Raw genomic sequence first — 26,678 nt, 5'->3', positions numbered from 1 at the left:
CATCAGCGTGGTCTCCAGCGCAGAAGCTCACAGAGACAGCATGGGGCTTTTGCATCTGTCTTTTTAACCTGTGAGGCCTAGCAGAGTCCAACGGGGCCACACGGTTAGAGGCAGGACTTCTTCTGCAGAGCCATCAACACAGCATGAAGTCACTCCAAGAGCAAAGATTATGTCATGATGAAGAGACAAATGTGTTAAGACAGACTGTGGCTTTATAAAAGATTCATAGCACATAGCTAATCTTTCCATACAGGGGAGATGTGTGAAATTGCCTTCATTGCACATAAATCCAAATGAATCCACGAAGAGCTAAGTTCATTCCCATGCTCCAGCCCATGCTGTGTGTTTGTGTTGGTTTCCTTGGCGCTCTCAGGTTTCCCCCCATATTTCATTGACATACACATTGACACAAGTAGCCTGGTGGACAGGAAATTATTCATTGGCCACTGGTGTGGATGTGCATATGGAAACAGCCAGTTGAAAAGACCATTATTTATTGAGGTGTTAGCTATTAATCATAATATCATTGTTTACCATGTAGATTTGTGCAAAATGACCACATAAACAGATCAAACTGATCACAAAAAAACCTGAAACTCATTTTGATTCAAACTTTTTAAATTACTACCAGCATGGAATCATTATTTTTTTTAAATTTTGCAAAACAATCATATCATATGATCTTATGATCATATCATAATACAATTCCACTGAAAGCCAATTATCCTAAGCAGGTATAAAGGTCAAAGGAACACCGCCTCAGATCATAGATGATGGTTGTGGTTGGTGTTAAATTGCTCCCAACAACCCGGCAGTCTAACCTCCTGTTTCCTGTTTCCTGTTGTATGTTTCTTATGTCTGGTAAAAAATGCTAATCTGCAGAATACTGTATCTAGCCATCATGTTGTTGTGCATGTTATGATATTCTCATTTTCAGTATTAAACTTGGCATTGGTTCCTACCCAGCTTGGCCTTGTTGTGGGAGAGATGCTGCTCTAGAGTTTCAGTGGAACAGTGGGAGCCCCCTCCCCGTGTTTGTGTAGTGCGTGGTTAGGCGGCGTGGTGCTGGAGACTGGGAGGTGACATTAACGGTTCAGACAAGAAAATCCCCTCTGATGGCTCTATGGAAATTCTTGTTTTGTTTGTTAGCTCCAGAGAGGTCAAAGGTCAGGATCAGTCTCAGACCTGCATCACAGCAGTTTGCACAGATTTAGTGTCGTCACTCAGCCGTGCTCTGCAGCCTGGACTGAGGAATGCTGGGTAGTGACAGTTGTCAATTTGAGCCTGATGCTGTGACATCATTTGTGAAGTAACGAGCTGCCGTTTAAAGGCATCTTCCCTGCACTTGTTGGTCTGTATCAGCTATAGCTTATACTTGGCGTGCTCAGGTTTCCTCTGACGTGGGTCTGCAGGAGTTGGAAAAAAGCCTCTGAGGTGGTTGGGAGTCAGGATTTGATGTTTGATGCAACGGGACAGTTACATACAATTCAAATCACTGTTGAGTGCACACACAGCTGTTTAAAAGATTTTTTTTTTTTAAAAACTACAACTGTCTCAATACCTGTGCCTCCATGTCACCTCCCGAATATTAAAGAAAATGAAAACATAAGAAAACAGGCACAAGTATCATGTTTGGCCCAAAGAAAGGGCCAGAGTTTGCTCCAAACTTTAACAAGAATTTGAGGTCAAGCCAAACTATAATTTCATATGCAATGCAGCGTTCCAGAGCATGTAGTAAAAGTTGCATAAAACATCCTCCCTGCTCAGCTCTGTGATTTTTGGAGGGGAAGCAACAGTTTTTACTTTTTTTAAACAGTTTTTTTTCATGTTAGAGCAAATGTCTGTTGCAACTTGAGCCCTTTCTTTCTCTTGTTGTGTATTGTTCTCTATCCTTCCTCCTGTCATCTACCCTGCTAACCCTCACCCCTCTCCCCATCAGCCCTCTCGTCTCTCTCTTCCTCGCCCCCTTCTGTGGTCTTATAAGGTTACAGAGCAGAACTTTCTGAGGCGATGCAGAAATGCGTGTGTGTGTGTGTGTGTGTGTGTGTGTGTGTGTGTGTGTGTGTGTGTGTGTGTGTGTGTGTGTGTGTGTGTGTGTGTGTGTGGCTTGATGAATCCTGTGTTCTTTGGTCCATGATGTCCTCAGGTGAACGCTTTTATTCCTCTATACGCTCCAATTGAGCCTGGGAACTAACACCTGCATGCACACACACAGGTGCAGCTATACAATCAGACACACACACACACACATATACACATACACATTATTATCCCTTTTCTATCCCTACTGTCTCCTCGTCTCGTCTCTCTTTAAGGCTAATTTCAGGTTATTTCAACTTGGGTTTATTACAGTTAGTTGTAGTTGTGGAATTATTTATACTTGTAATAAAAACATTGTACCAACCAAATTGGGAACACATCAGTAGTAGTAAAGAAGTCAGAATGGGCAATACACACAAGAATTCAGACCATTCCCAGATTTTATTGAAATAGAAAACAAAATGAAGTTATTATTGAAAACTCCAGTTTTTAAACTACTTAAAAAAAAATTGCCTCTTGTCAGATCATTGAGAAGGGATGTGGTGTAATGATGTTGCTGTGTCCCCATATCCCAGCAGGTACTTTGGTGAGTACAGTGTCACCATAACCAATAGAAATAATGTCCAAAACGACAAAAATGAGTGCCAAGTTGTTATAAAACCAAACCCTTCAATTTGAGCAACTAAAATCACCATCTGCCGTCTCGTTTTCCGTCTTTAAGCTAATTTCCGTCTCCTCCTTCCCACTGGCCGCCACTTCTCTGACTCTGTGAGGCCCATGTATGACCAGTCAAACAGTTTTTCACATTTGACACAATGACAGTGAATAAAATCTCCGGCCAACACAAATCTGCACTCTGCTCTGTGGGACAGAAGCCCACTTCCTAAAAAGCAGATTTTTATGAGTGCCTTTACTCTGGGTTTATTGTGACGTTTCTCTTTATTCATTTTCTCTCTTGCTGGTTTTTTCTGAAGTCTCACATTTTCCAAGTCTTCTTCCCTTCTTTTTTATCTCCAATTCCTCGGCTCTCCTTTACAGTCCTCCCCGACTTTTCTTCTCTCCCTTGCTCTCCGCCACTCTTCTTTTTCTCTTCCTCTTGGCCTGAAAAATCTTCATTCTCTCAGATCCCTGTCCTTTCGCCAAGACTATAACTTTCCGCTCGTTTTCCAGTCTTGAACCTAATTGTGCTAATAAGTCATTAAGGCAGCTCGAGCCCTATATGGTACTTAGTCTGGGTCTGGGTGCACGCAACAGTCGAACATTGGCTGCCTGATTCACTCTTCTCGTTGTTGGTAACTGAACGTTTGGGTATATGAAGGGAGAACATGTTCACATAAAAGTTGTAATTACTTTAAGTGAGCATGCAGTGGGAAAGTGGGATGAGACAGTGGTTTGTTGCGGAAATGAGAGCATTTTTTTATAAAGTGGCATCTAAGTTTAAAATAAAAAAAAAAATATAGGCTGTGAGCACACAGTAGAAAAGAAAACGAAATTTGGACGGAAAGGGAGATCCGATTAAGACAAATTTGAGAAGGAAATGATTATCATTCCTGAATTTTCTTCATCTGTGCATATCTATCCCTCACCTCTTTAAGTCAGAAAATATGACACATGTTGCATTATGAAAGTAGTGGGTTTGCTGTTCTTCCAGATAACCTCTTAGTTAGATCAGTTTTCCAGCTAATAGGGGTGGAAGCGGACCTTGGGAGAGGCCCTAATAACAGAGCGGGAGAGCTCATACATCAGTCTCTCTCACCACACCAAACACCCTGGCTCCAAACACAGCGCCCCAGACCATATAACAGCATATTAGTTGCTATGCATAACCGCTCAGATTGAACATTTCTGATTTGATTCTGCTTTGCCCACTGAGGCTCCCCCTTTCTCACTTTCTCCCTCACTTTTCTTTGCCTCATTCCTTTCCTTCATTCCCATGCCTTTGGGTTTGAAGTTCTGCACTAATTCCTATATGCTGCTGTCACAGTAAAGTCACACCAAATTCTCAGAGCTTTATAGGGGTTAAGCTCATGTCCCTGCGTGATTTTTATCATCATAAGCCAAATACAGCTGGAGGGGGATCAGAGGCTGCTCTCATGGAACTTTCTGTGTGGAGATTTGCTGTCTGGACCTCTCAAAGGATCCTTCATGTCAACCTTTCACTGTATATTTTATTTTGCCATGAGGATGGCAATTGAGTGGCACCCAGTTGCAAATGAAAGAAGAGGTTCCAAAACTTTCAGCTGCGTGAAATGTGCCGTATCAGCCAAGAGGGGAAAGTGATACTATAATAAAGGTCGGCAGACATCCAGTTTTGTGATGCGTGTTCACTGCCATACTGAAGTGGCCTGAAGTTAACATATCACTCCTGACGTGCTATGGAAATATGTGCCCGGCTTCATGATCCAGGTTATATTGGTTTTCTTTGAAGGTACCTAAAGGGAAATTACTGTAACATTAGGGTTTTTAACAGTAATCGTTATTTTAATAAAAACCAACAGGCAGAGATGATATCAGTGCACAAATAGTTCTCGGACGCTGATTTGTGGCTGTAAAAATGGAAGCGATGTGACATGATAGACAACCAGCTGAAGGGTAGCTTGGCTCTTAGCTGAAGAGACAGCACGAAAACACTCTTCGACCAATAAATGAGTTTGATATGGTTGTATATGCTATTGACAGCAATCAATATACAAGTTGTATACAGTAAAGCTGTTATCCTACCTGCTATTAAGGAACCATGGTAAAGTTGCTATTTGAAATCATTTAAAATGTACAGTTGTCATGATAAAATAGCTTTGAATGTTCAATGAAAGTGCATACCTGAATTAAATTAATATAGCTAAATTTCTCTATGATTAATGCATACGTGCATCTGTATTTGTGCAGGCGTGCATATATGTTCTCCATGTACTTGTACTGTCAGTGCCCCTCCAAAAGATAGGTGTGAGCATTTCCTGATGTGGTGTCCCAATCTGCATAAAAAGTGCTCATACTAAACAACAAGGGAGTGTGGTTTGCCCATTTGAAATAACACATATGACCGTTACAAGAACAATTCATAAGACTGTTTCCTGATCCTCCACCTTAATAGTTAAGCTTTTAGTGAAGTGCAGGCAACTAAAACTTCAAGGTTTTGGTCATGGTTAAAAGAAACAAGTGCTGACTGTTGACTGGAGAAAAGATGCTAACCGTATGCTCAGCGCAAAGTCAGAGCTTCTGTCAGACACTTTGTACAAGTATGAGTGTCTATACCACCTGGAACGTAAGGAAATCACTGTAAGAGTTTCTTCCTTTATTCTACAATCATCAAAACCATTGCCTTCGATCCCTTTTACTGACTCATACTGTCAGACGAGGATCTTTATAATACACAGATCCAGTTAACATATGAGGAACCATCAGAATCAGGATCATGATCCAATCAGGGCCCGCAACCGCAACTGCAAGAACGGCTGATCTAAACTGACACAGGCACCGTGAAGGTGCCTATTTTTAGCCCCTTACTAACAAATGGGTGTAATACAATTGCTTCCCTCCATTGCTGAGAAACATTAGAAAGATAATCTCAAAATTACTCAGCAGTTCATCCCCACATATTCCAGATGATTGTCTCAATGAAAGACAAGTAACAGATGTGACCTAAATAGAGGAGAAATAAAATGGAAGAGAAATTGAGAGTTGAGTGTCTATTTGGACAACTGTCTTATCTGGAAAAGTAATGTCAATGAAGTCACATGCTATTGTTTTTCCTGAAAAAAACGTATTTCCTAAGAATGGACAGATCCAAAAATGTTCCTGAAAATACAACAGGATGCGGTTGTGCCTCCCCCATGTCGATTTTATAAACTTTGGCATGGTACAACTCTCAGTCTTCCCTCCTTATCCCCCTTGTCCCCCCGCTCGTATGTCCAGCTCCCTCCATTGAACTCTCACCTGGCTGCGCTTGGCTAACTTTGTGTTAGTGAAGCTAGAGAGCTGCATTCCCCCCTTTCCTCTGCCTTTTCTTTTCACAGAGCACTGTGCATCTTAAAGTCTGTCAACCCAGAACGAAGAGAAAATTTAGACTCACCCTGGGGCCAGCCCTCGCTATAATTCACTGTCATGTTAGAAGCCCTCAGCAACAAACTCGCAAGTCATTTTAGGTCCCGTACTGTAGCACAACTCGTGAGCCTGTGAAATAAGTGAAGAGATATGAGAGGATAAAACAATGGCCAGGAGAGATTATGTCATTGTGTGAATGCAATACCAGGTTAGTAAAGAGATAACATAATGAATACACAACTATCTTTATGGTGTATCATGCCCCTCTTGCCGGTCGCTGCATATCTTGACCATAACTCTTAGCTGCCAGCCTCATGTTATGAGCCTGTTACTAAGCCTCCAGACTCCCTCACTAACAGGTGCAGAGGCCCAAAGCGCTGCTCATTAACACAGCTCATTTCACAAGCACCACCACATAGTCTTTACCGTCCTGACACAGCACGTGTGAAACAACACATTATCACCCAATTAGCGTGACCCTGTGTCAGACGGCTGGTCCCGTTTGACTGCAGACTTTCTCTCCTCGCACGCCCACAACTGTCACCCCGCACGCCACACACATAACGAGAATGTTTTCAAGTTGTTAATTCAAGAGTGCAAACTGTTTTCAACGCTTAGTGAGTTGTTTTTCAGCTTATACATACAAACATATTTGAGAGCAGGTCAGGTTTGCAGATGCATTCGTGCACGCACAGTTGTTTCGTTGCACATGCTTGTGTTTTTGCATGTGCTTGTGACTGTAGGGTGCAAGTCCTTAGTTGGCAAGCAGCCAATTACTCATTCATCATGTTAAACTATCCCTGCCTGCCCCAAAACACACACACACACACACACATACACACACACACTCAGCCCCAGTGGGTTAGCTTAAAAGGCAGAACTCACTGGTGTGTTGTAGCTGATTGTAACCGTGGGATAAAGTCTGTGCGTTGAGCGTTCGTCAGTTGTCTGGTGCCCTGAGAATCTGCAAAGATAAAAACCTTTTCAGGCTCCATCCTTGTCGGTCCTGCATGTTTTTAAGTCGTGCACAGGCTTTTTCATTTGTCAGGAATCACCTTATGACCTGTGGCCGTGCACACTGAAGCTCATTTTCTGTCTCCTCTGTGCCGTAATGAAAAGCAGAGGGCTGGTCTGTCGTCAGCTCGTAATAACACAGCATTAGGTCCACATGGCTCGCTGATAGGCTCATTGTTGTACATTCAAACCTTTGATCTACACTACAACGTACAATGCTATCATCAGTGTTGTTTAACATTTAAGATGGGAAACTCAACTCAAAAGAAATGTGTGTTTGTTTTATGTTTGCAGTCTTTTACCTAGAAAAGTGTCTGCTCTGCACCACTCTGTTGATTTATTAAATGATATGATTAAAGCAGAATTAACCACTATTCAAATGTTTATCTTGTCACTTGACTAGGGGCGTCCCATTGGCCCAAAAGGTCTGGTTGGGACTGTGTCTGTTTGTGTTTGAAGTGATCTCCTGTTCACACACACACACACAGATGAAGCTTACAGGTGTGTTTAGCATTGAGCCCGTACATTAATTTAAATACTCAGCTCTGATTGGGCATTGGGTTATTTTTTCCTGTTGCCACATGTCCCAAGGGATTTTGCCACACATTGTTTGTCTCATTCAAGTCTTGTTCAAGTCATATAGAGCGTACAGAAGCCATTGACTGTGAAAGTTTCCTTCATTTAGTCAAAAGCACTTTAATGCAGTTGAGCGGAGTCAAAAACAGCTGTACTTCTGTTTCACAAGGCAATGAAATGGGTTGTTGCTCAGATGACATTTGCATAAAGTTGAACCTTTCTAAACTTCCCCACTTCATGCCACCTGGTAACTTTTGTTTCTTTGAACAGCAGACGACAGCACCAGCATATTTTTTGAGGTTCATTCACCGACACAGAAATATACCAAAACACTTGTTTGTGAATTGTAGGGTTCTCGATCCATCAAGTGAAATTACTTGCTGAACTAGTGACTAGTGAAGTCCACCCTGCTATTTCTTTAGGGCCCAACAGTCAGAAACATGCTAATAGTTGTCTTCATTTCCTTTTTTTTTTTTTTTTCTTTTACAGGGTCTGAGTTTCCCCAAGACCCCAGTGTGCTAGCTACCACTTCATGGAACACCTCTAGTGATGGTAAATGCACACACATAAACACACACTCACAAAAAGCAGGGTTCAGTTTCAACACACATGCCCACACCTCGACAGCCCCTCCTCCCATCAAAACTGTTGAACACATTCAGTGATGTGTTAAAACGTACACGTCCCCTGTGAATGGTCACCTTCAGCCACCCAGACAACACCCATTGTCCCAGCGTAGGCCACTGTGGAGGATAATTGATGGAACAAATTACACGTTGATCTACTCAGCATGTGGGAATACAGCCACAGGTGCACCGCATTTCACTCATTTCCACTGACCTACTTTTAGTCCTCTCTTCAGAGAAAGCTTCAAAATGAATGTGCTGCTGCTGCTTTTAGTGCGTCTATCACTGATTCCATGACATCCACGCTTGTCCTTTTTGTGTCTACTTTTCTCTGTTTTAAGGGATTTACTGAAGCTCGGTAGCTCGCTATGTATGAAGATGACATCCCCACATTTAAAGCTTAGTTCCACATACAAAAATTCTCATTGTACACGGCACCAGACCCTTTTGAATTGTTGAACAAATATCACAGGTCTGGAACCAAGCAACACCAGAGTATCTCCCTCGACCGCTTTGATTTTCAACATAATTACACACGACGACACTCGATGGGGTTGCTAGTGTTGATATTAAGAATCATTGGATGGAATCATTGTTGTGTTTGTTTTTGTTTCTTGCATCTTGCAGACGCATAAATAATCTGTCTCAGCGAGTTTGTTTTTTGTACATGCTGAGACCTGATGACTTGCAGATGATACTGCACTGGACTGATATGCTCAAGATCTCCTGAAGGTCTAGCAATGATCTTTACACTTGACAGGCCCGTAAAATAAACCTCTCTACAAGTCACTTGCATTCCACCTGGTCTAACCCCCCCCCCAAAAAAAAAATTAAATGTGGGATGCAATATGGAGATGAAAATGTCTCAATGCTGCTTGGTTCTCCAGCATAGACTTATTCCTTCCCTTCCTTGATTAATAAGGATTCTACCACAAAATTATTTATTTTGTGGTGAGGATGGTCATGTCTTCTGGAGCTGCACAGGTTTACATCAGCAGATCCTGACAGTGGAGGCATTTAAAACGGCTGGTCGTCAGTCAGCACCGCAGGAACAACTGAGTCAGATACTCATAATTTTCTGGATATTTTCTCAACACCGTTGCCCTGAGTTATCAGTCAAATCTTGCCCCCTCTCCTCAGTTTCCCCTGGGTTTGGAGAGCCAACATCCGCCTAATCCCCCCACGAAGACACCCTGAAGATCTTCAGCATAAGACTTTATTGATATTGACCCTTATTTTTGCTCTCTCATTTTGCCTGGTTTTCTTAATTCAACTCTTGCAAAGCCAGCTCTCCCACAACATCCATCCCACAAGAAATTCTGTGTACACAAAAACATTGTTAAACACACGGGCAAGAATGAGGACAGTAGTTTCTGGGCATGATTGAGCAGTTAAGTCAAGATAATAGTTATGGTGACCAATCAAGAATGTTTAAAAAGTCATAAATACAATGAGGAGTACTTCCAAACAAATCATAGAGACAGCTTTATTTTTCCACAACATCATGAAATATGAAAATCTACAAAGGCTGTGCATGTGTGCATGCACGCAAACCATGTGTTCAAAATAGTGTATCTGTGTGTGTGTCTGTGTGTGTGTGTGTGTGTGTGTGTGTGTGTGTGTGTGTGTCATTTTGAGCTCAGCCCCATGACGAACATCTGTTTCTTATCTGATGGATGGATGGTGATTGCACCACTTGTTTTGTCTGCAGGCAGGGAATGGTTTTGATTGACCAAGCAGACAGCATTCAGGTAGCGTGGCTCTATCAGTATGCATCAGTAGCAGGAAGTTATCATGCTGAAAGAGGCTCATTATTGGGCTAAAATCAGGGGTGATGATAGTTTACTGAACTCATTTTCCCTCTGGCTTTCCTTCATTCTCCCTTTCTTTTTCTCTGTTTCATTCTGTACAGTTTTTTCTTCTCTTACTTCCTTTCCTCTCTCTCTTTCTCTGTTGGAGAGTGACCCAACTTTAATGAAATTCACCTTTAACCATAGCTGGCAGTGCTACAGTCCCAGCTCCTCAGTGTATCTGCTGAGTATGTTTAGTTAGCTGTGCAGCCACTCAGGTTTCTGAGCCCGTGTCTTGCTGAGAACGGCCTGCCTAGCACAGCTTTACTGCCGTGTATGTTATTGAATATAGACATACATTCACATATAGAATACAGCGTTGCTGGTGAAATGAGAAGGTGTAGTGTAACTCGGCTCGTTTTGAGCATGGATAATTTGTGTGTGTTGCGGTCGTGTGGGTGTGCGTGTGTTTACGTTTGGATGCTTGCGTGTGAGTGTTTGATTGTACAAAACCTCTGCGAGAAAATGCAGGCTGATGACAGGGCACCGTTTAGTCGCCTGCCACATTAAAGGGACAGTCCGCAGCGAGGGCTTGAGTTTCACAGTGCTCCTGGTGCCAAATACCACAACACTCACCGCGAGACAATTACATACAGAGTGGCTTTGTTACACAGACATTGGCAGGACATCTTTGCAGTTAAATCACTCATTGCTCTCTTTCCCCTCTTCACTTCTCATCATCTCCTCTTGTCTCTTCTTTCCCAATCTGCTGCTTTATTCTGACTTATTATAACAGCTAATGAAGTGTGCAGGCACACAACCCCAAAAACCATTTTCTTTTCCATCAACTCAACTAATGAGATGGTGATAAAGTGACTCGGTTTGTGTGACCTTCTTGCCTTTGGCAAAACACACGTGTCTTTTAAGAGCAGGTCTGTTTAATATTCAGTTTATGAGGTAATATACAGTATGAAGTACTCTTTTGATTTTAGAAGATATAGTCAGACTCAACAGGCACATTAAGGCAGTGAAGTGTTTGGTTAGCATGTAAGAAGGATTCAGTCCGCTACACTCATGACAGTGTGTAGGCAATGACTTTGTGTTGATAGTTGGGGGTCAAATCATAATTAAAACACACACCTACACGCAGAAGTAAGCTTGGACTTACAAACTGTCATGTACCCTTTCAATAGCTAAATGTGTCAGCCAGTAGGAATGACCTTAGTGGGTGGTACAGCAACTCTGTGATTGGTACCAGCATGGGTATGATGAGTGCGGATGTTTCAGTGTGAGTACTGACTGTGAGAGGTAATGACCTGTGACTGTAGGGAGGGTTGCAACATTATTCCTATCAGAGTTTGCGTGATCTGAGTCACATATTACACACACAGACAACCGACCTAAAACCATGTAACTCCAAGAGGAATACAACAACAACAGCACAGCTGGAGACGTGATCAAAAGAACCTCACAGCGCAGACAAACTGATGTCGGTGCCGTCTCATCGACGCTGTCAAAGTCATTTCTTCTCAGCATCAGTTCAAGGCAACGAGAGCAGTAAATCAGACAACAAATATTCATGATTCTACTGACAAATACCACTTATACTGACACTAGTTGCTTATTAAATAACACAGAGAGAAATAGTAATCATAGCAATAAAATAAATAATTAGCCTTTCACATTTCATTCACTTACAGACATTGAGCCACGTGGTTTTAGATATATCTGAACTCTTTTCTAAGCTGTGCCCATGATCTGAGAAAATTCTCCCACCTCTTAGACGGATAAAACTCTATGAGAAGCCAATCAGAGGTCTAAAGCTTTGTTATCAAGCGTAAAATCTGACTGATGAACATCTGGTCAATATGTGGTTTTTAGACATCCTGCCAGAGGACTGCAGTTGAAAATTAGCCTGTTGGCTAACACTGGCACTTTTACAGAAAGGTTAATTAATGTGCACTGTCCTTTTCAAATAAATAAATAAATGAGAAATGAGAAAATAAGAATTCATGAAAATTTTAGATTCTAGCCAGGTTTTCAGGTCACGGCAGAGACGTGAAAGTTCAGTTTTGTGAGGAGTTTGGGTTGAGTTGAGTTAATGTGACAAATTCAGAAAATACCACGCAGCAAAAATGAGAGAAAAATATTGTTACTGTTTGTTAAATTAGAGCTAATGCTTGATACAGAAGAAACATAGTCCAATCCTTCATCCCGGTGTTCTTTCAGTTGTCTCATGACATTTAAAGTGATTACAACTGGTAACATAATCAGACAGATTAAATTGAAAAGCAAAGCAAAACAAAAAAGTGGCAAAACAGTTGAGTAAACAAGTTTTGAAAAGAAACAAGTGAGACAAATTAACTGAAGACACCGCCGCTCTCAATGTCATCCAGTCACACACTCATACAGCCCCCTTCCGTCAGAGCGTGCGTCTTCGTTTATGATCATATCAGAGTTTGACCTGGCTATCAATTGTGTACAATCCTTTCTGTTACAGCAGCTATTACATTATATTATCAAATTTTCCCTTGATAATCCATTTACAAGGCTTGTTAAAGCAAACAGAGAACACAAGGATCTCTGTCTGGGCATTATCACAGATCAAAGTGTGTCTGTGTGTGTGTCTGTATTGCTGGCTGGATAGAAAGACCTCCAGGCTTTGCAGAAGGTCAGTCATACGACAATGAAGTGCTTAACTTATATATGGTGTGTATATGATGTAATGCAAGAAGATCTCTCCCCCACACACACACCCAAGTGAGATATGTTTTTTTATGTCTACAGTTGTAGCACGTGCTTGGGCAAGTGAGTGGAGGAGTAAGTAGATGGGGAGAGACAGGAAGGAGTAAAGGAGGAGAATCTTAAGTGGAGGAGATGGATGGATGATTTCATGTAGTTTTTAGATATTGACCTGATCTTCTACATTGACTTTCTGGAGGTTTTGTCCTGACTGCAGATGAAATGTGGAGAGACAGAACTGTACAAATAAGGGAGGCCATTGTGTGTGTAGAGAGAGGAGGACAGATAAAAAGTGGGTGAGAAGGGGGAGAAGTGAGGGGAGAGTGGTGGTGGTGGTGTGGTCGATGGTGGGAGTTTCCTCATATTGTCACACACTTGTTAGTACCACATTGCTGTGTTAAGCCTGGGGCTTTAGGGAGTATGGTGGACGGACACACACACACACACACACACACACACACACAGGCTGTATGCCAAGACAAATGTGCCCACTTCTCTTTTTAGCAGACACATCGTAGGCACTCATTTCATTGCACCTCATGACAATATGTTCACTGCTGGCATCAGATGGGCTGTACATACAACCACAAGGGTTGCTATGGTGACAAGAGAGTATAAAGTAAGGGCACCAGCATGCTCCAACCTGAAGCGTTGGCAAGAATTAATGCAGTTTTCTCTGGATTAGTTGTGAGAACTTAATGATCAGATTTAGAGTCACTGTTAGGACGCCAGTTCAAACTAAATAAAACTTTGACCCAAACGTATCAGCTTTCTTGCAGAGAGATGCATGTTCAATGGTCTTTCTGTGCCCAAAATCTGACTTCTCAGGCCAGTAAGGCAGCACTTAATATATGGTGTATCCTAGGATTCCTCTCAGGCCAGTAGACCTGACAGGCCTAACTCAGGGCACAAACACTCTCTGCACAGACGGCTTCATACCAGCTATTCCAGGAATCAATTTAAATTTTTTGTAAGGATTATCCTGGAATAATATTAATACGTTTTTCCTGCTGACTTACAATATTTTTTACGTAACTATACCGTAATGAACAACAGAGGATAAACTGATATATCAGGAGAAAGCAAGACAGAGAGCAGCTTGGAGAAGACAGCAATGCCCTTGTAGGGAAAACCCAGTTTGGGAACAAGACCTGGTTACTGTGAAGTGTTTCGGTGGTGATGTGTTAATCGTCCGACAACCCTCAACCTCTAAAGCCACATTCCTGACATCTTTCCGGGTCTGTCATGTGATTTCATCGGACAGATGTCTCATACAGTACCAGAATTGTACATAAAAGTGTGTCCAAACTTTTGACTGGCCAGGAATATTAAAAGTTATGTTGTTCAGTGCAGAGATGGTCTAACTAATTAATTTACATGGCATAGTAAAGATTTAAATGTGTGGTATTCCCTGCATATGTAAGTGCGTGCCTCTATTTTGACTTCTCAACCTCTCTATTCACACACACTGAAGTTCATCTCACTAGTATTTGAGATTCCCCTCTATGTGCTTTTCCTTCTTTGTTTGTTTTGGCCAGTCTGTGTAACCAGGAGCATTTCTGCATACCTAAGATGGGTTTTGGGGTTGAGGGAACTTTCCAGAGGTATTTCATGACATTAACACTAATGTTTTTCCTGCACATTAAACTCTTAGGTGGCCCTCCAGATTGTTTTTTTCCTGACCACCTCGAGGAAAAATGTGGTCCTGGAGATAATCATGCAAAAATGTTTTGCTGTTTCTTTTCCAACACCTTCTGAACACAGCAGCCTCACACTGTGGTATTACAATGAGTTTAGATAACCTTATTTTTTCTCCTTAAGGTTGTTTGGTCTTTTTCCTTTTCAAAGTTTTCACCCAACACACAGGTGGTGTTGCCTCATGAGATCATGCACAGGCCGGGGAAAACCCTCTGGCATCATACAGCCATGATGAAAAGTGAAATTAGGTGTCACCACAGTGGCAACCACAAAATAACTTGCAAAACCAGGCTTTGAATATGTGTGCCTGAAAATACTGAGTTGTTTCACCACTGTTCTTTCATACAGCAGCATGTGTTTTTTCGAAAATATCTGGCACTGATGTAGTACAGTAAGTGTTGTTTGATTTATGTCGTAGTTCTTGGCCTTGTGTAATACAATGTCTTCCCTCTCTTGTTGTCTGTTTCTCTCTCAATCATCTCTCTCCTGATGTTTCTTCTCCCTTGGCCCTTTTTTCATATTTTTTCTTCGAATTCTCTTCATCCTCTCATTCATGCTCTATCCCTTTATCTGCTCCCCTTCCCTTTCTCTTCTCCATTTATGTCACTCATATTCTTTTATTTCGTCTCTATCGTGTCTTCCAGGGCCCTTCTTTATCCGTCTTGAAGCTCCCTTGAACAACATCACCACCTCTCTGGGCCAAACCGCCGAGCTCTTCTGTCGTGTGTCTGGGAACCCACCACCCACTGTGCGCTGGCTGAAGAATGACGCCCCCGTCGTGCAGGAGCCGCGGCGTATCTCCTATAGGTCCATGCCATACGGGTCACGCCTCCGCATCCGCAACCTGGACACCACCGACACGGGCTACTTCCAGTGTGTGGCCACTAACACCCAGGGCACCGTGTCCACGACAGGCGTGCTTTTTGTCAAATTCGGTAAGATGAGTTAGCCTACTGAGAGTTGCATTTGATCTAAAGCTGCAAAGACAAAGCTTTTAAAGATGTCTGGTGTGCAGATGTCACAATAAAGTGGCTCTATGACGAGTATTTTACGTACTTTTTGTGACAAACAATGACATTTTTTTTTCTCTAGTGATCTTTTCCCACTAGAGCTCTGGCTCCTTTTAGCAACATTCGTCTCAACTGATTCTTGCTTGTAGCTGGCAGCGCGCACAGAGAAAAATCTGGGAGCAATATTGTTTATCCTGTTGTAAAAAAATCCCCTTGTCTTCTTTTCCAGATCCACTCCCTACACCTCTGCCAGGAAGGCCAACGTAAGTTTCTCTTCCTCTATCCATTTTTCTCTCTATCACTCTATTCATGCTTTACTTACCGCAATGCAACGCAGGGGACTGTTTCTCAAAAGTGATTTGTAAGCACTGCTCAGACATAGAATTGCAAATGGTATCGGGATCTCATTTCAGAAATGATTGTCGCTTGAGAATTGCAGATCGATTTTTGTGTCATGCAAGCATCACAAATATGTTGTCTGTTTTGAATAGCGAAACACCAAAATCAAAGCTCGCCATTTGCAAATTTAGTGAAATGTCACCATAGATCACGCAAAGAGGGAGAAAGATGATACAATAATCATTTGTGGGTCTGTTTTATTTATGTAAGAACAAATTTCACAATAGACAATACAAATGCCATGAAAGAAATAGATCAAAGAGCCTTGAACATATCCAACATCGTCCACACAGTTTGCTGACATACTAATTTATCATCTGGCGCAATGCCGCATTATTTTGTATCTTATACTTCCCCTAGTAATTCATTGCAAAGAGCCAACCTAAAAAGTCCAATACAGCATGTTCATTGGATAATCACTCACATTACAAAAAGGCCTGGCCTCTAGTTTCCGTATAATTGATACAGTCTCAGTGTAACTGAATGAATATTTAATATTAGCCTTTAAATCCCCATCGCTCTGATGTTTTATGCTGCTGTTTCTGCCCAATCATTACAGCTCACGTGGTTCACATCTGAATACAGACTGTGTGCGGTTGGAATGTGGACCATGTGGATCTGTTTGCCAATCACGGACCAGAGTCTAAAGCATATGGGATCTTTAACACACTGATCCTCGTAGTATTGGTGGAATCGAGTTAATTTACTTTCAGACAACTCTAATCAGACTCAAAATGCTAAAAATTTCATCAACTGTGCCATTCATCTATTTTTAGGGCAATAATGAGGAATTCATCTGATTCCAGGGCTGTAATGAATTTATTATAATTAAGACTGAATGTTCTATGTCTGTTTCTGTGAGTTTAGTTGATTAACTGTCTGTGTGGTTGCTGTTATATGACGTGCAATTAGCTGCCAGCTGTCTGAACGTATAGCAAAAGAAACCTCAGCCCTGATCTCTTAACATGAACACACACATATCAAATTAAGGTTCTCAAGAGCAGCAAATAAAACTGAACGATAGAAAATATTTTAAGAAAGTATCTGAATTACCTTCTACTAAAACATTCCCATGGTCTTGTCCGTAGTGATGCTGTTGCCTGAATCAAAATTTAGCTTGAGCCTGGCGAGCTTCCTCTGCTTTGTTTTGACGTCTCCTTCAGTGTTATGGGATAAAACTCTATGAACTTTCTCAGCTCGTTTGATTCTCGCTGGATCAAAGGAGTTAAGCTGGATGATTTTTCCCCAATGACATTATGGCAAGGCTCGCTGCCATGTTCCATGCGGCGTTCTGTGAATCAAAACTGCTGGCACAAGGTGGATATCAAACACTTACTAAATCCACTCACACGCTGGGACGAGCGCATGCACAGTCATACACATGTGCGCACATCCAAGCGCGTACGCAGGCTCGCTCTCAAACATCTGTTTCTGCCATTCCTTTGTTTACATGTTTTTGATTTTTTCCTGTGCAACTTAAATTAAAGCTCGTTTCGGAGAGGAGACAGTTGGCTCGCAAAGAAATCACAGTGCAATGAAATGTGCAGTGAAATTTAATCGATTTGGCCTCACAATAGAGATGTGCAAATATTTGAAATAAACTAATGGAGAATTAAATCAGGAAAATGTGATTTTGGCTTCAAGTTATATGTTGAGATAAGAGATTATCAGGATGACATTGCAACGCTGTCACTTATTATGATGTTTTTTTTTTTTAATTCAATTTCTCATATCTAGAGGATGATATTGCAGTAAATTAGATAACAGATAATTAAGTTGACTTCTCAACTCCTTATCTGGACAATTTGAAGTCTATATTATATACTGTACGTGCACACATATAACATTTTCTGTGGATTTCTTTGTCCAGTGAAAACTTTTTTTACATCTTGTATCTTTTCAGGAATAAAAAAAGTTTTGTGCTGTAGCATCAAGACCATGTTGCATGTTGTGAGGTAATTTTGAGGCTCTAGAGGCTCATAAAAGTCTTCAAAGACTCAACTGGTGATGACATAACCTACAATGAAAATCACCATGATGAAGATATTCAATCATTTTTTCTTTGGCTACAAGTTGATTAAATCCTAGAGGAGCTTTTTGCATCATTTTTAGAACTGCTTTAATGTGACAATCTCAAAGATTCAAACTCAGCTTTTACACACCACACGGTACATTACAATTTGCAAGTTCAAATAAATTAACTTCTCCTTGTGTCATTTATTATTTTTCCCTGCCAACTTGTAAAGGAAAGTGTTTCAGTCAAGCGAAGACCAGCATGCAATCTTGAGTCTCATTACAGTCATTACAGACTTCATTTAAATAGACAGGGGCCTCCTTTGACGGCGGTGGAGCTGCGGTGGTGGTGGGCAGATCGTCACTGCTGCTCATCATTAGTGTCACGGCCAACTTATTAGCTGTAAAGTTAGGGTGGCAGCCGTCAAGGAGACAAGGTCACCTAATGATGACACATGATGACCTGTGTCTGCCTACCTCATAACGCAGCTGTTCGAATGTCAAAACTTCTGCTTCTTCTGCTTCTCAAAGTTTTTGGAAACACATCTGGCTCTGAAACTTGTCAGTTTAAATGAAATATATTCATTTGCATTCCACTACTTTTTTTTTTTTTTTTTTCTTCTTTTTTTTTTTTTACCTCCAAGCTAGCAAGCTCAGTGACTTCCGTTTTTTTGGGATAAATTAGCCACAAATATTACTCGCAAATTTGGGGAAAAATTTCTCGCCACCCACCTTGTTGAACCTGAACATAACATGAACTTCATATCCTCTGTGTTGTCTTTGCTTCGGTCTGTGCTCTGATTTCCATCCCCTCCACGTTGGCCTTAAGTATACACTCTGCGGTGTGCGGGACATTACAGTGTGTGTGTGTTCGTATATATATCCTCAGGGTTGGGTTTTTGAGAGTAGCCACAGGCAAACTCAAAGCTGACAGCCTCGATGTTTCAACTGAAATCCAGGTAGCTTGTGTCCAATATAACTACCTAAGACCAGAACAGAGAAGTACAGCAGATCAGAAATACAGTAAGGAGGAGACGCGAGGATGGTCTGAGATGAACAGAGGAAGAGGGAAGAGATGGTGGAAAGTTTGAAGCATGAACTTTTCCTTAAGCACAGATATTTTTAGAGTTCTAAGTCCTTCCTTCCAATTCTGTCTTTGAAAATGCGTCCAGGTTCAAGTGATTCAAGACAAGTTTATAAGTCAGGTCTCACATCTGTCAGAGCAAGTGTCAAGTCCTCGAAGGCAAGTCTGAGTCACGTTACAAGCATATTACAAATTAAATGTCAGGTCAAGACAGGTCTCTGGTGTTAAAATGACACAGCAGAATTTTAATGTCAAACCTGTGATTAGTGTTTCACGTAGTTGAGACCGTGTCCTTTCAATATAGAGGCCAAATAATTAAATGGCTGTGCAGGGTCTATCTGTTGCTGTCCTGATCGACGCCACAGACAGTGGGAAGCAGCTAGTCTGGCTCTGTCTAATGGCAAGGAAATCCATCCACCGGTTCTTCTGAAGCTCACTAATTACTAATTAACACAACGTAGCTTGTTTAATCCATACAAAAAAAACAAAGAGTAAAAGTCACATTCTGGTTTTATGGGTGTGTGTGTGTGTGTGTGTGTGTGTGTGTGTGTGTGTGTGTGTGTGTGTGTGTGTGTGTGTGTGTGTGTGTGTGTGCCGTACTGTTAGGCAAAAAACTGTTCAAAAGAGAGAGCAAAAAAGAGTTTTGCGTCGACATCTCGGATGCAAATTAATTTCCAATCCAAAGTTTGTCAGTTTGCCAGTCGTTGTTACTAAATAAGAAACATTAGTGCACCTCCTCTAAATAGTGCCCATGCTCCTCCTCTACGTTCTCCTCCCTCCATCTTCCTCCTCCCTCCCTCATCTCCCCTCTTTGGAGATGTTTTCATAGAACCAGAACAAACATAGGGTGAGGGGAAAAAGTCTCGCCTGCCAAAATCAGACCCCCAACTTTCTCAATCTCTCTTTCTCTCTCTCTCCCTCTCTCTCTCTGTGCGCTGCCACACTTCTTTCATTTGCAGGAAAAAAAAAAGAGCACGATGGAGACGGCGGGAGGGTGAAAGGAGTGAAAGAAAAACAGTGTTAGCCGAGTGGGAGGAGGATGGTACCATTAACACTCCGGGTTGCATGTTGTTCTTTGATTCCCGGGTTCCGCGGGGTCGGCAGCATTCAGGTGTGATTAGCAGTGTGAGCCGACGGGAGGTTTAGCTGTAAGCTCAGATCAGAGGCAGTTAATAACTCCTAACCCTAACCGTCCTCACACTGAGGCCGGCGTGCAAACTGCCAGCGCTATGACAGTGGAGGCTAAAAGTGTCCTTGATGCGATTATATTCTCTTTTCTTTTTGCCTTTCTTTTTTTTTTTTTTTTTTTTCAATCAATGGGTTCAATTTAGATGCATGTTAGACAGGTGGGGTTGAAACTGAACTGTAAATTACTTTTATTAGTTATTTCTTTCCTTTCGTTCTTTCTTAGAGACATTTGAATGAGGAAAAAATTTATCACAGAAAATTAATGAAAAAGTTGGAAACCAAAGACATAGTTCAGGAATTAATTATAAATATAGTGAGAGTGATATAAAAAACATGTTTACTGAGAATGGATTTTCCTCTCAAATACTTAGTGATATTAGTTTTATCATAGTTCTTCAGTGACGTATTGCTTGCATGTTGGTGGAGGGTAAGGCATGACACATGGCCTACATATACAAGCTTTCTTGAGTTGGTATTTTGCATTGTGAGCATTGTTTAAGTGACTATAATCAATGTGTTCACAATAATGATGTCTCAAATGGCTGTGAGTAATGTGAAACTTAATGCTTGTATTGTCCAACCCACAGAGAATTATTCTCAACTCTGCATTTCCCCTCAGCTCTATGGAGCTTCAGCATCTTTCAGCTCATTGTTTTGGTTTTTGGTTTTCAGCAGCAGCAGCAGGTAGTTGTTCTGGAAAAAAATAAAAAACCCCCAGTGTATGCTGCCTATCCAGCACCAAACAATAGACAGACAAAGTTAGCGACTAGCTGGTGATCATAGTGGAGCATTTTGCAGCTAAAGAGCCACATATTTCCCTCAGGAGTTCGTAGGGACCAAAAACAGAGCTAGAAGAGAGCAAATGCTGGACTTACATTCATCAGGGGGCCAGAATCACGACCCCAAATCAATGGTAGTATTGGTTTGTGTCTGCTGGATGTCTTAATAAGAAAAATCAAATTAAAAGGTGGCAATGTGTCAGTTTGCAGCTTGTTTCTGCTGCTCCCAACTGACCAAGAGATCAGTTAGTACTGGTTTAATTTCATTTTTTTCATAATTTCCTGTACGGTTTCTGAAACCCAGCGGCTTCTACATTTCTGAAAATGTTGACTTTCTGGATATAGAAGTGTTTAATCCGACAGCAGCGATAAACAGACTATACGACATGGCCGCTGATCCCAGAGTTTCTGTCTGTGTTTATAATAGAAGGGTTTTCTCTCTGTTTGAAAAGATTAATACTACTACACCCTGGCTGTCAAGGCTGTTTAAATTTCTCAAAACTTTCCCCACCACTTTTCTTTCAGCAAAGGCAAAAAAAAGCAATTACAAAAATAGCTGTTTTTTTTTTTTTTTCTCCCTCCGCTGTGCCTTTCTGCTCTCTCTTCCTGTCCACTCTGTACTGGAGAGTGAAGGAGAGACAGGTTTAACAAAGAACAGATTCTCTCTGGCCTGTTTTTTCTGTCGTCGTTTTCGTCTAACCTTTCTGCTCCTTGCTTATCTTTACAACTGTCATTTGCTTCAGCGTTTTCCCCTTTTTTAAAAATGGATGTTCGATCATATTTGATGGAAGATGCGCTCCGCTGATCCGTTTATTTTCCTTCAAACACCAACAGAGCTTATTTGAACAGTGTTTCACTGTCATATGTCAACTGAAACCAGTAGAACCAACAATCACATGCTTGAAAGCACTGGATTGTTAATGATTGCGTTTTTGTGTGCCTATACATGTTTATATGGACATGTATAGTTACATCTATGTAATACAATAAGGTTTTTATTGTAAGTTTGTAACTGATTTGACAGTAAAGATCTTGTTTGTGTGTAACTTGATAACTCAGAATGATACTATAATTAGGTGTGTTTAACTGTAATACAGTACAAACACAGAAACTTGTGTGTGTATTTTCTACATTTTGTGTTGTGTGTGTGTGTATCACCCACAGCAGTGCAGGGGTTGATTGACAAATTAGTTTAAGAAAGCCGTTTCCAAAATGTGTAATGACTTGAAGGTGTCACACTAAGTTGATCTTGAAGCTTGTTCAAACTCGCTCTAAAATACGTGTGTACTGTAATCTCCTTTCTGTTCTAACGCAGCTGTTGTGAAACGCTTGTACTTACAATGTCATGTGTAATTAACACATGATTTATTAAGACAGCAAGTAATTACACGATCATTGCCAGGGACTGCTTCTTCTTTTGTTCTGTTCTGCAAGTAAAGGAGGATCAAAAGATGCTGTTTTATCTGGTAAACATCAGCAAAGCATGCAGAAATCCTCCTTAATGAAGTAACAACATGTCACGGCATTTACTTAAAATGCAATTAAGATCTTAAAAGAGATAATTATTTCGTGAAGATATTGCAAACATTTTGCTCTCAGCTATGTCTTGCGTTATCCCTCTCAAGATCCAGACCGACAAGCAAACCACTGAACTGACTGATCAACCAGCTGACATTGGCATCTACATGCCTTGCATTTTGGGTGGTGAAAATACAAGTCACTGCAAAGAAAATGTCATATCAGTATAGCTCATTTGTTATAGTGCATTAGCTGCTTCAAGTTTAATGAGCACAGAGACACAACTCACTGCCGCTCACTGATGCGAATATATCAGTTATTTCCAGATATTGTAGTCATGTATTACTGCCTTTTTTTAATATTCATTGCAAACTCCCTGCAGTCTTCTTTTCCTTCACTTTTTATCCACTGTCCCTCTGTAAAATACAAGGTAATTGGATTTTAGCTTCCCAACCACAGCCTTCTTAATATACCTGCACCTCTTAATCACCGGATTTTTATAGACTGAGAATTTTCCACACAAAACCGACTTTTGCAAGTCGCTGGTACCTAAGTAAATCCACAGGAATATACAATTAACCTTAGATGTAGTATTTCTCTCTATGTTTCCTTAATCCCACTTTATATATGACAATGTGAAATTTTTCACTTTCTTGGCAAAAAAATAAGATGAGAAGATCAGTACCACTCTCATGTCTGTAAGCTATAGCCAGCAGCCAGTTAGCTTAGCTTAGCACAAAGACCAGAGAGAGGAGTAAACGGCTAAGCTTACTCTGTTTGACGGTAGGAATAAAAATCTGCCTAACAGCACCTCTAAAGCTCAACTAGTCACACACCCACACAATACAATTTGTTTAAAAATAAATAGTTTTAAAGTGTTAATCAGTAATCTTTAAAGGTGCTGGTAGATGGTGTTACCATAAAGAAGAAAAACCTGCTGGTAACATGTTGGTGGACTAATTGCAGTGCAGTGCTGGTGTGCTTGTTTGATAAACAACATGCCCCTCCCTCGGTGCAGAATCTAAAATGAATTATGCCTCTGAGTGTCCTGCTCAAGGACAGTTGAGCCACATATGCAGGTTTGAACCCAGGTCCACTGTTTAAAAACCGGCCCCCTCTTTCACCCCACCACCCCGCTGCCCGCAGCATAGAGCAAGTGCTGTTTTTGGTCACAATAGCCTCTTAACTCAGACTGTGAACGTGTGTTTACTGTATTGAGAAACCCTGGATTTTGGTTTCACTTCTCCTCACCTCAGTGCCAGTGTCAACACTGCTGTGGTTCTCAGATGCTGGCCAGGATTGATGATGATTTGCTCCACACCACAAGCATCGCACCCATTCAGACTGAGGGGATGACAGGCCCACTCATTTTTTGGATGCACTGCTCTTCTGCCACATACTGATCCACTTCAGCACTCCAAATCAGACCGGCGCAGGGGGTTCTGCTAAACTTATTTCAATATCAGGATCCAGTTTAAAAAAAAAAAAAAAAAAAAACATCTCTCTCACTCTGAAAGTCACTGCGACTCTATTTGGACCTGCCAACAACAGACTCTGTAGCAGTGGAGTTTTCTCAACCCATACTTTTAACCAGGAGTGGGAGCAATAGCTGCTGCAGTATCCCCAAATTGCATAGTGGTCCTGTTAACTGCCAAACATGGAAAATGGATTAAAATTTCTTGGCAAAAGGTAAAAAACAGTATTCTCTCCATGTTTGCATTCATTTTTGGATGGCGTTTCGGTTGTTAAATGTGTGTGTACATTACCACTGTGTGTATGTGGTTACGCTGATACACAAGGAAAAACGAAGACAGCCTCCTGAGACTTTTTTCACCTCTGTCCTCCACGCTGCACGTCCGGAGTGAACAGGGGCTGTCTCACAAGGCTTTTACTCACTCGCAGTCACACAAACACACACACACTCACACTTCTTCATAAAACACAGAGTCAAAGACCTACACACACACAGTTACTTGTGCAAACCCTATCTCTCACACATGTTTAGTTAAGTCCTCGCTGGGGCTTAATTGCCGTCTTGTTGTGGATTCTTTTTAGCATGGTGCTGATTGATTGGGGATCAGGGCCCTAATATGGCTCATCGGGGACAGGGCCTTTGACATGGCCCGGTCCCAGGGCACCGGCCCTATTTGAAACCAGAGATCCCACTGCAGCCCCCTCCCACAAGCCTGGATGCCTCTCTGCCAAATGCTGCCCAGGGTCGGGGGGGGCTTCACACACATACAGGCCGACACATGTGAACACACACACACGTGGAGACTGTCATGATGTGTAGCCGGCGTTAACCATTAAAGCAATTCACCTTGTTAGGCGTTAGTAAGGGCGCAAGTCTGTCTTAACGCACTTTACCACACACGGAGAGTTTCATACACAACTCTTTGTGAACAGGGCTTTCACACTCAGCTTGGACAGGGCCCACTTCCTGTTTCCTGTTTCCCAGAATCCCCTGTGTGTCTGTTGGTGATCCTGTTGGCAGGTCTGGTCAAGGTCAGGTCTGGTAAAGTCTATGGTTTAAGAAAGTGTGTGTGTGTGTGTGTGTGTGTGTGTGTGTGTGTGTGTGTGTGTCTGTGTGTGTCTGTGTGTGTCTGTGTGTGTGTGTGTGTGTGTGTGTGAATCATGGCTTCTCCCTGAGGGTTACAAGGGCTAGATGGGGTATGTGGGGTTTCCCTGAACTCTGACCTAAACCTCCCATGAACACACACTCACACACACATACACAGAAAAAAAAAACGCACATACATGCAAGTATGCACAGAACGTGTTCTTTCTTTGCCCTTACTGGTGGTGGCTGAGTGTGTGAGAGAAACAGGGCGAAGCACAGTGTACCTTTAGTGTTTCTGGGTATAAATAGAGGCTTTTGTTTGCAGTGTGAACTTCTATCCTGTGAGTCTGAGCCAGGGGATGTTTAGTCATTTGTAGAGCTTAATAGGATCAATGCAGTTTGATGTTGAGAGTGTTGATCAAGGATGCCCTTTCCCTGTATCAGTTGACGTCAGTTTATCAATCAGTTTTGTAGTTATTGGTCCTGGCGCCTAGCAAATTGCATGCATATGACTGGAGGACATTTTGGGTTTTGATAGATCAGAAAGTCTAGCGCTCTAAATTTAGCTCTCACCTCTGGATGTTAAGTTCAGACAACAGTGGACTGATTCAAATGACGACTGATGTGGTAGTTGATGGTAGAGATTAACTTGAGAGGCAGAGAGATTACACAATAAAAATGGGACTAACATGAGTATTATATGGAGAGGCACAGAGCAACATGAAAATAAATAAAGCAGAAATAACAAGCTGTTAAGAATTAAACTAAACAGGATTTATTGAGTTTCATCATTGAAATCACGACAGAATCAATGTCATCATCATTTCAGCTGGATTTAACTTAGCTGGATAGCACTGGAGCCTGTGTTGTCAGTGTAACCTGAATTGGTCCCAAAAGGCGGACATGTCTGCGGGATCTGGAGACAGAAGGTGGGGACGGAGAGAGAGAAGGAGAGAGAAAAACAGACTTAAGCTTTATAAGATAATATTATCATCCCATCCCCTTCCATCCATCAGTTTGCTGTTTTTTGGATTACATTTTTTTTCTACCTCGAGACGACCCTAAGCTGTAAATTCATAGGAGAACACAGAAGAGCATACATGACATAAACACATACATGTAGACCATGTTGTAAAATATGGACGACAGCTCTGAGAGTGTGTGTCTGGCCCTTGTACCAGCTGAATAATGTGCTAGTTAGTCTTGTTTGGTTTTAAGAGGGCAGGAGCCTGTAAATTATCTTTTATTGGAAGATTCAGGAGCCATATCCTGTCCAGACTGTTTTGAGGAGTCAGCACTTCGCAAAAATATTCAGTGTGTCTGCATGTACATGTCAGTTATTTTGGCCTGCATATTATTTTATCCATTTGATATCTGTCAGTGTGTGTCTTTAGTCCTCCATGTGATTCCTGACAAAGTGAAAACCTACGTAAATATTACTTGTTGCACACAGGCTGTCTTTCAGCAAAGGATTAACTTCATTAATCTGAGTGTCTGTGATCATCAGTGTGCTCCAGGAGTCTTTTTCTCAGGAAATGTTGTGATCTACCTTTCTGTTGTGGCCACATTCCTTCAACGTGTCTTATCTGCTTCAGTTTCA

At 41.6% G+C, this 26,678-nt stretch overlaps 1 protein-coding gene across 2 annotated transcripts in view; it reads left to right on the top strand.

Moving 5' to 3' along the window:
• ror1 (receptor tyrosine kinase-like orphan receptor 1) overlaps positions 1-26,678 on the top strand; it is a 126,584-nt gene that overhangs the window by 77,951 nt on the left and 21,955 nt on the right. The window contains exons 2-4 of one of the 2 annotated variants that reach the window (XM_056379193.1): positions 8,161-8,223; positions 15,172-15,462; positions 15,767-15,800. In XM_056379193.1, coding sequence (XP_056235168.1) covers positions 8,161-8,223; positions 15,172-15,462; positions 15,767-15,800 — 388 coding nt within the window. The remainder of the gene's footprint in view (positions 1-8,160; positions 8,224-15,171; positions 15,463-15,766; positions 15,801-26,678) is intronic. The other variant, XM_056379194.1, reaches the window with a different exon arrangement.

This window comes from Seriola aureovittata, chromosome 6, assembly GCF_021018895.1.
Source record: "Seriola aureovittata isolate HTS-2021-v1 ecotype China chromosome 6, ASM2101889v1, whole genome shotgun sequence".
Taxonomy (NCBI): Eukaryota; Metazoa; Chordata; class Actinopteri; order Carangiformes; family Carangidae; genus Seriola; species Seriola aureovittata.
The sequence above is the reverse complement of the archived record's forward strand: the minus strand, read 5'-3'. Positions and strand labels throughout refer to the sequence as shown.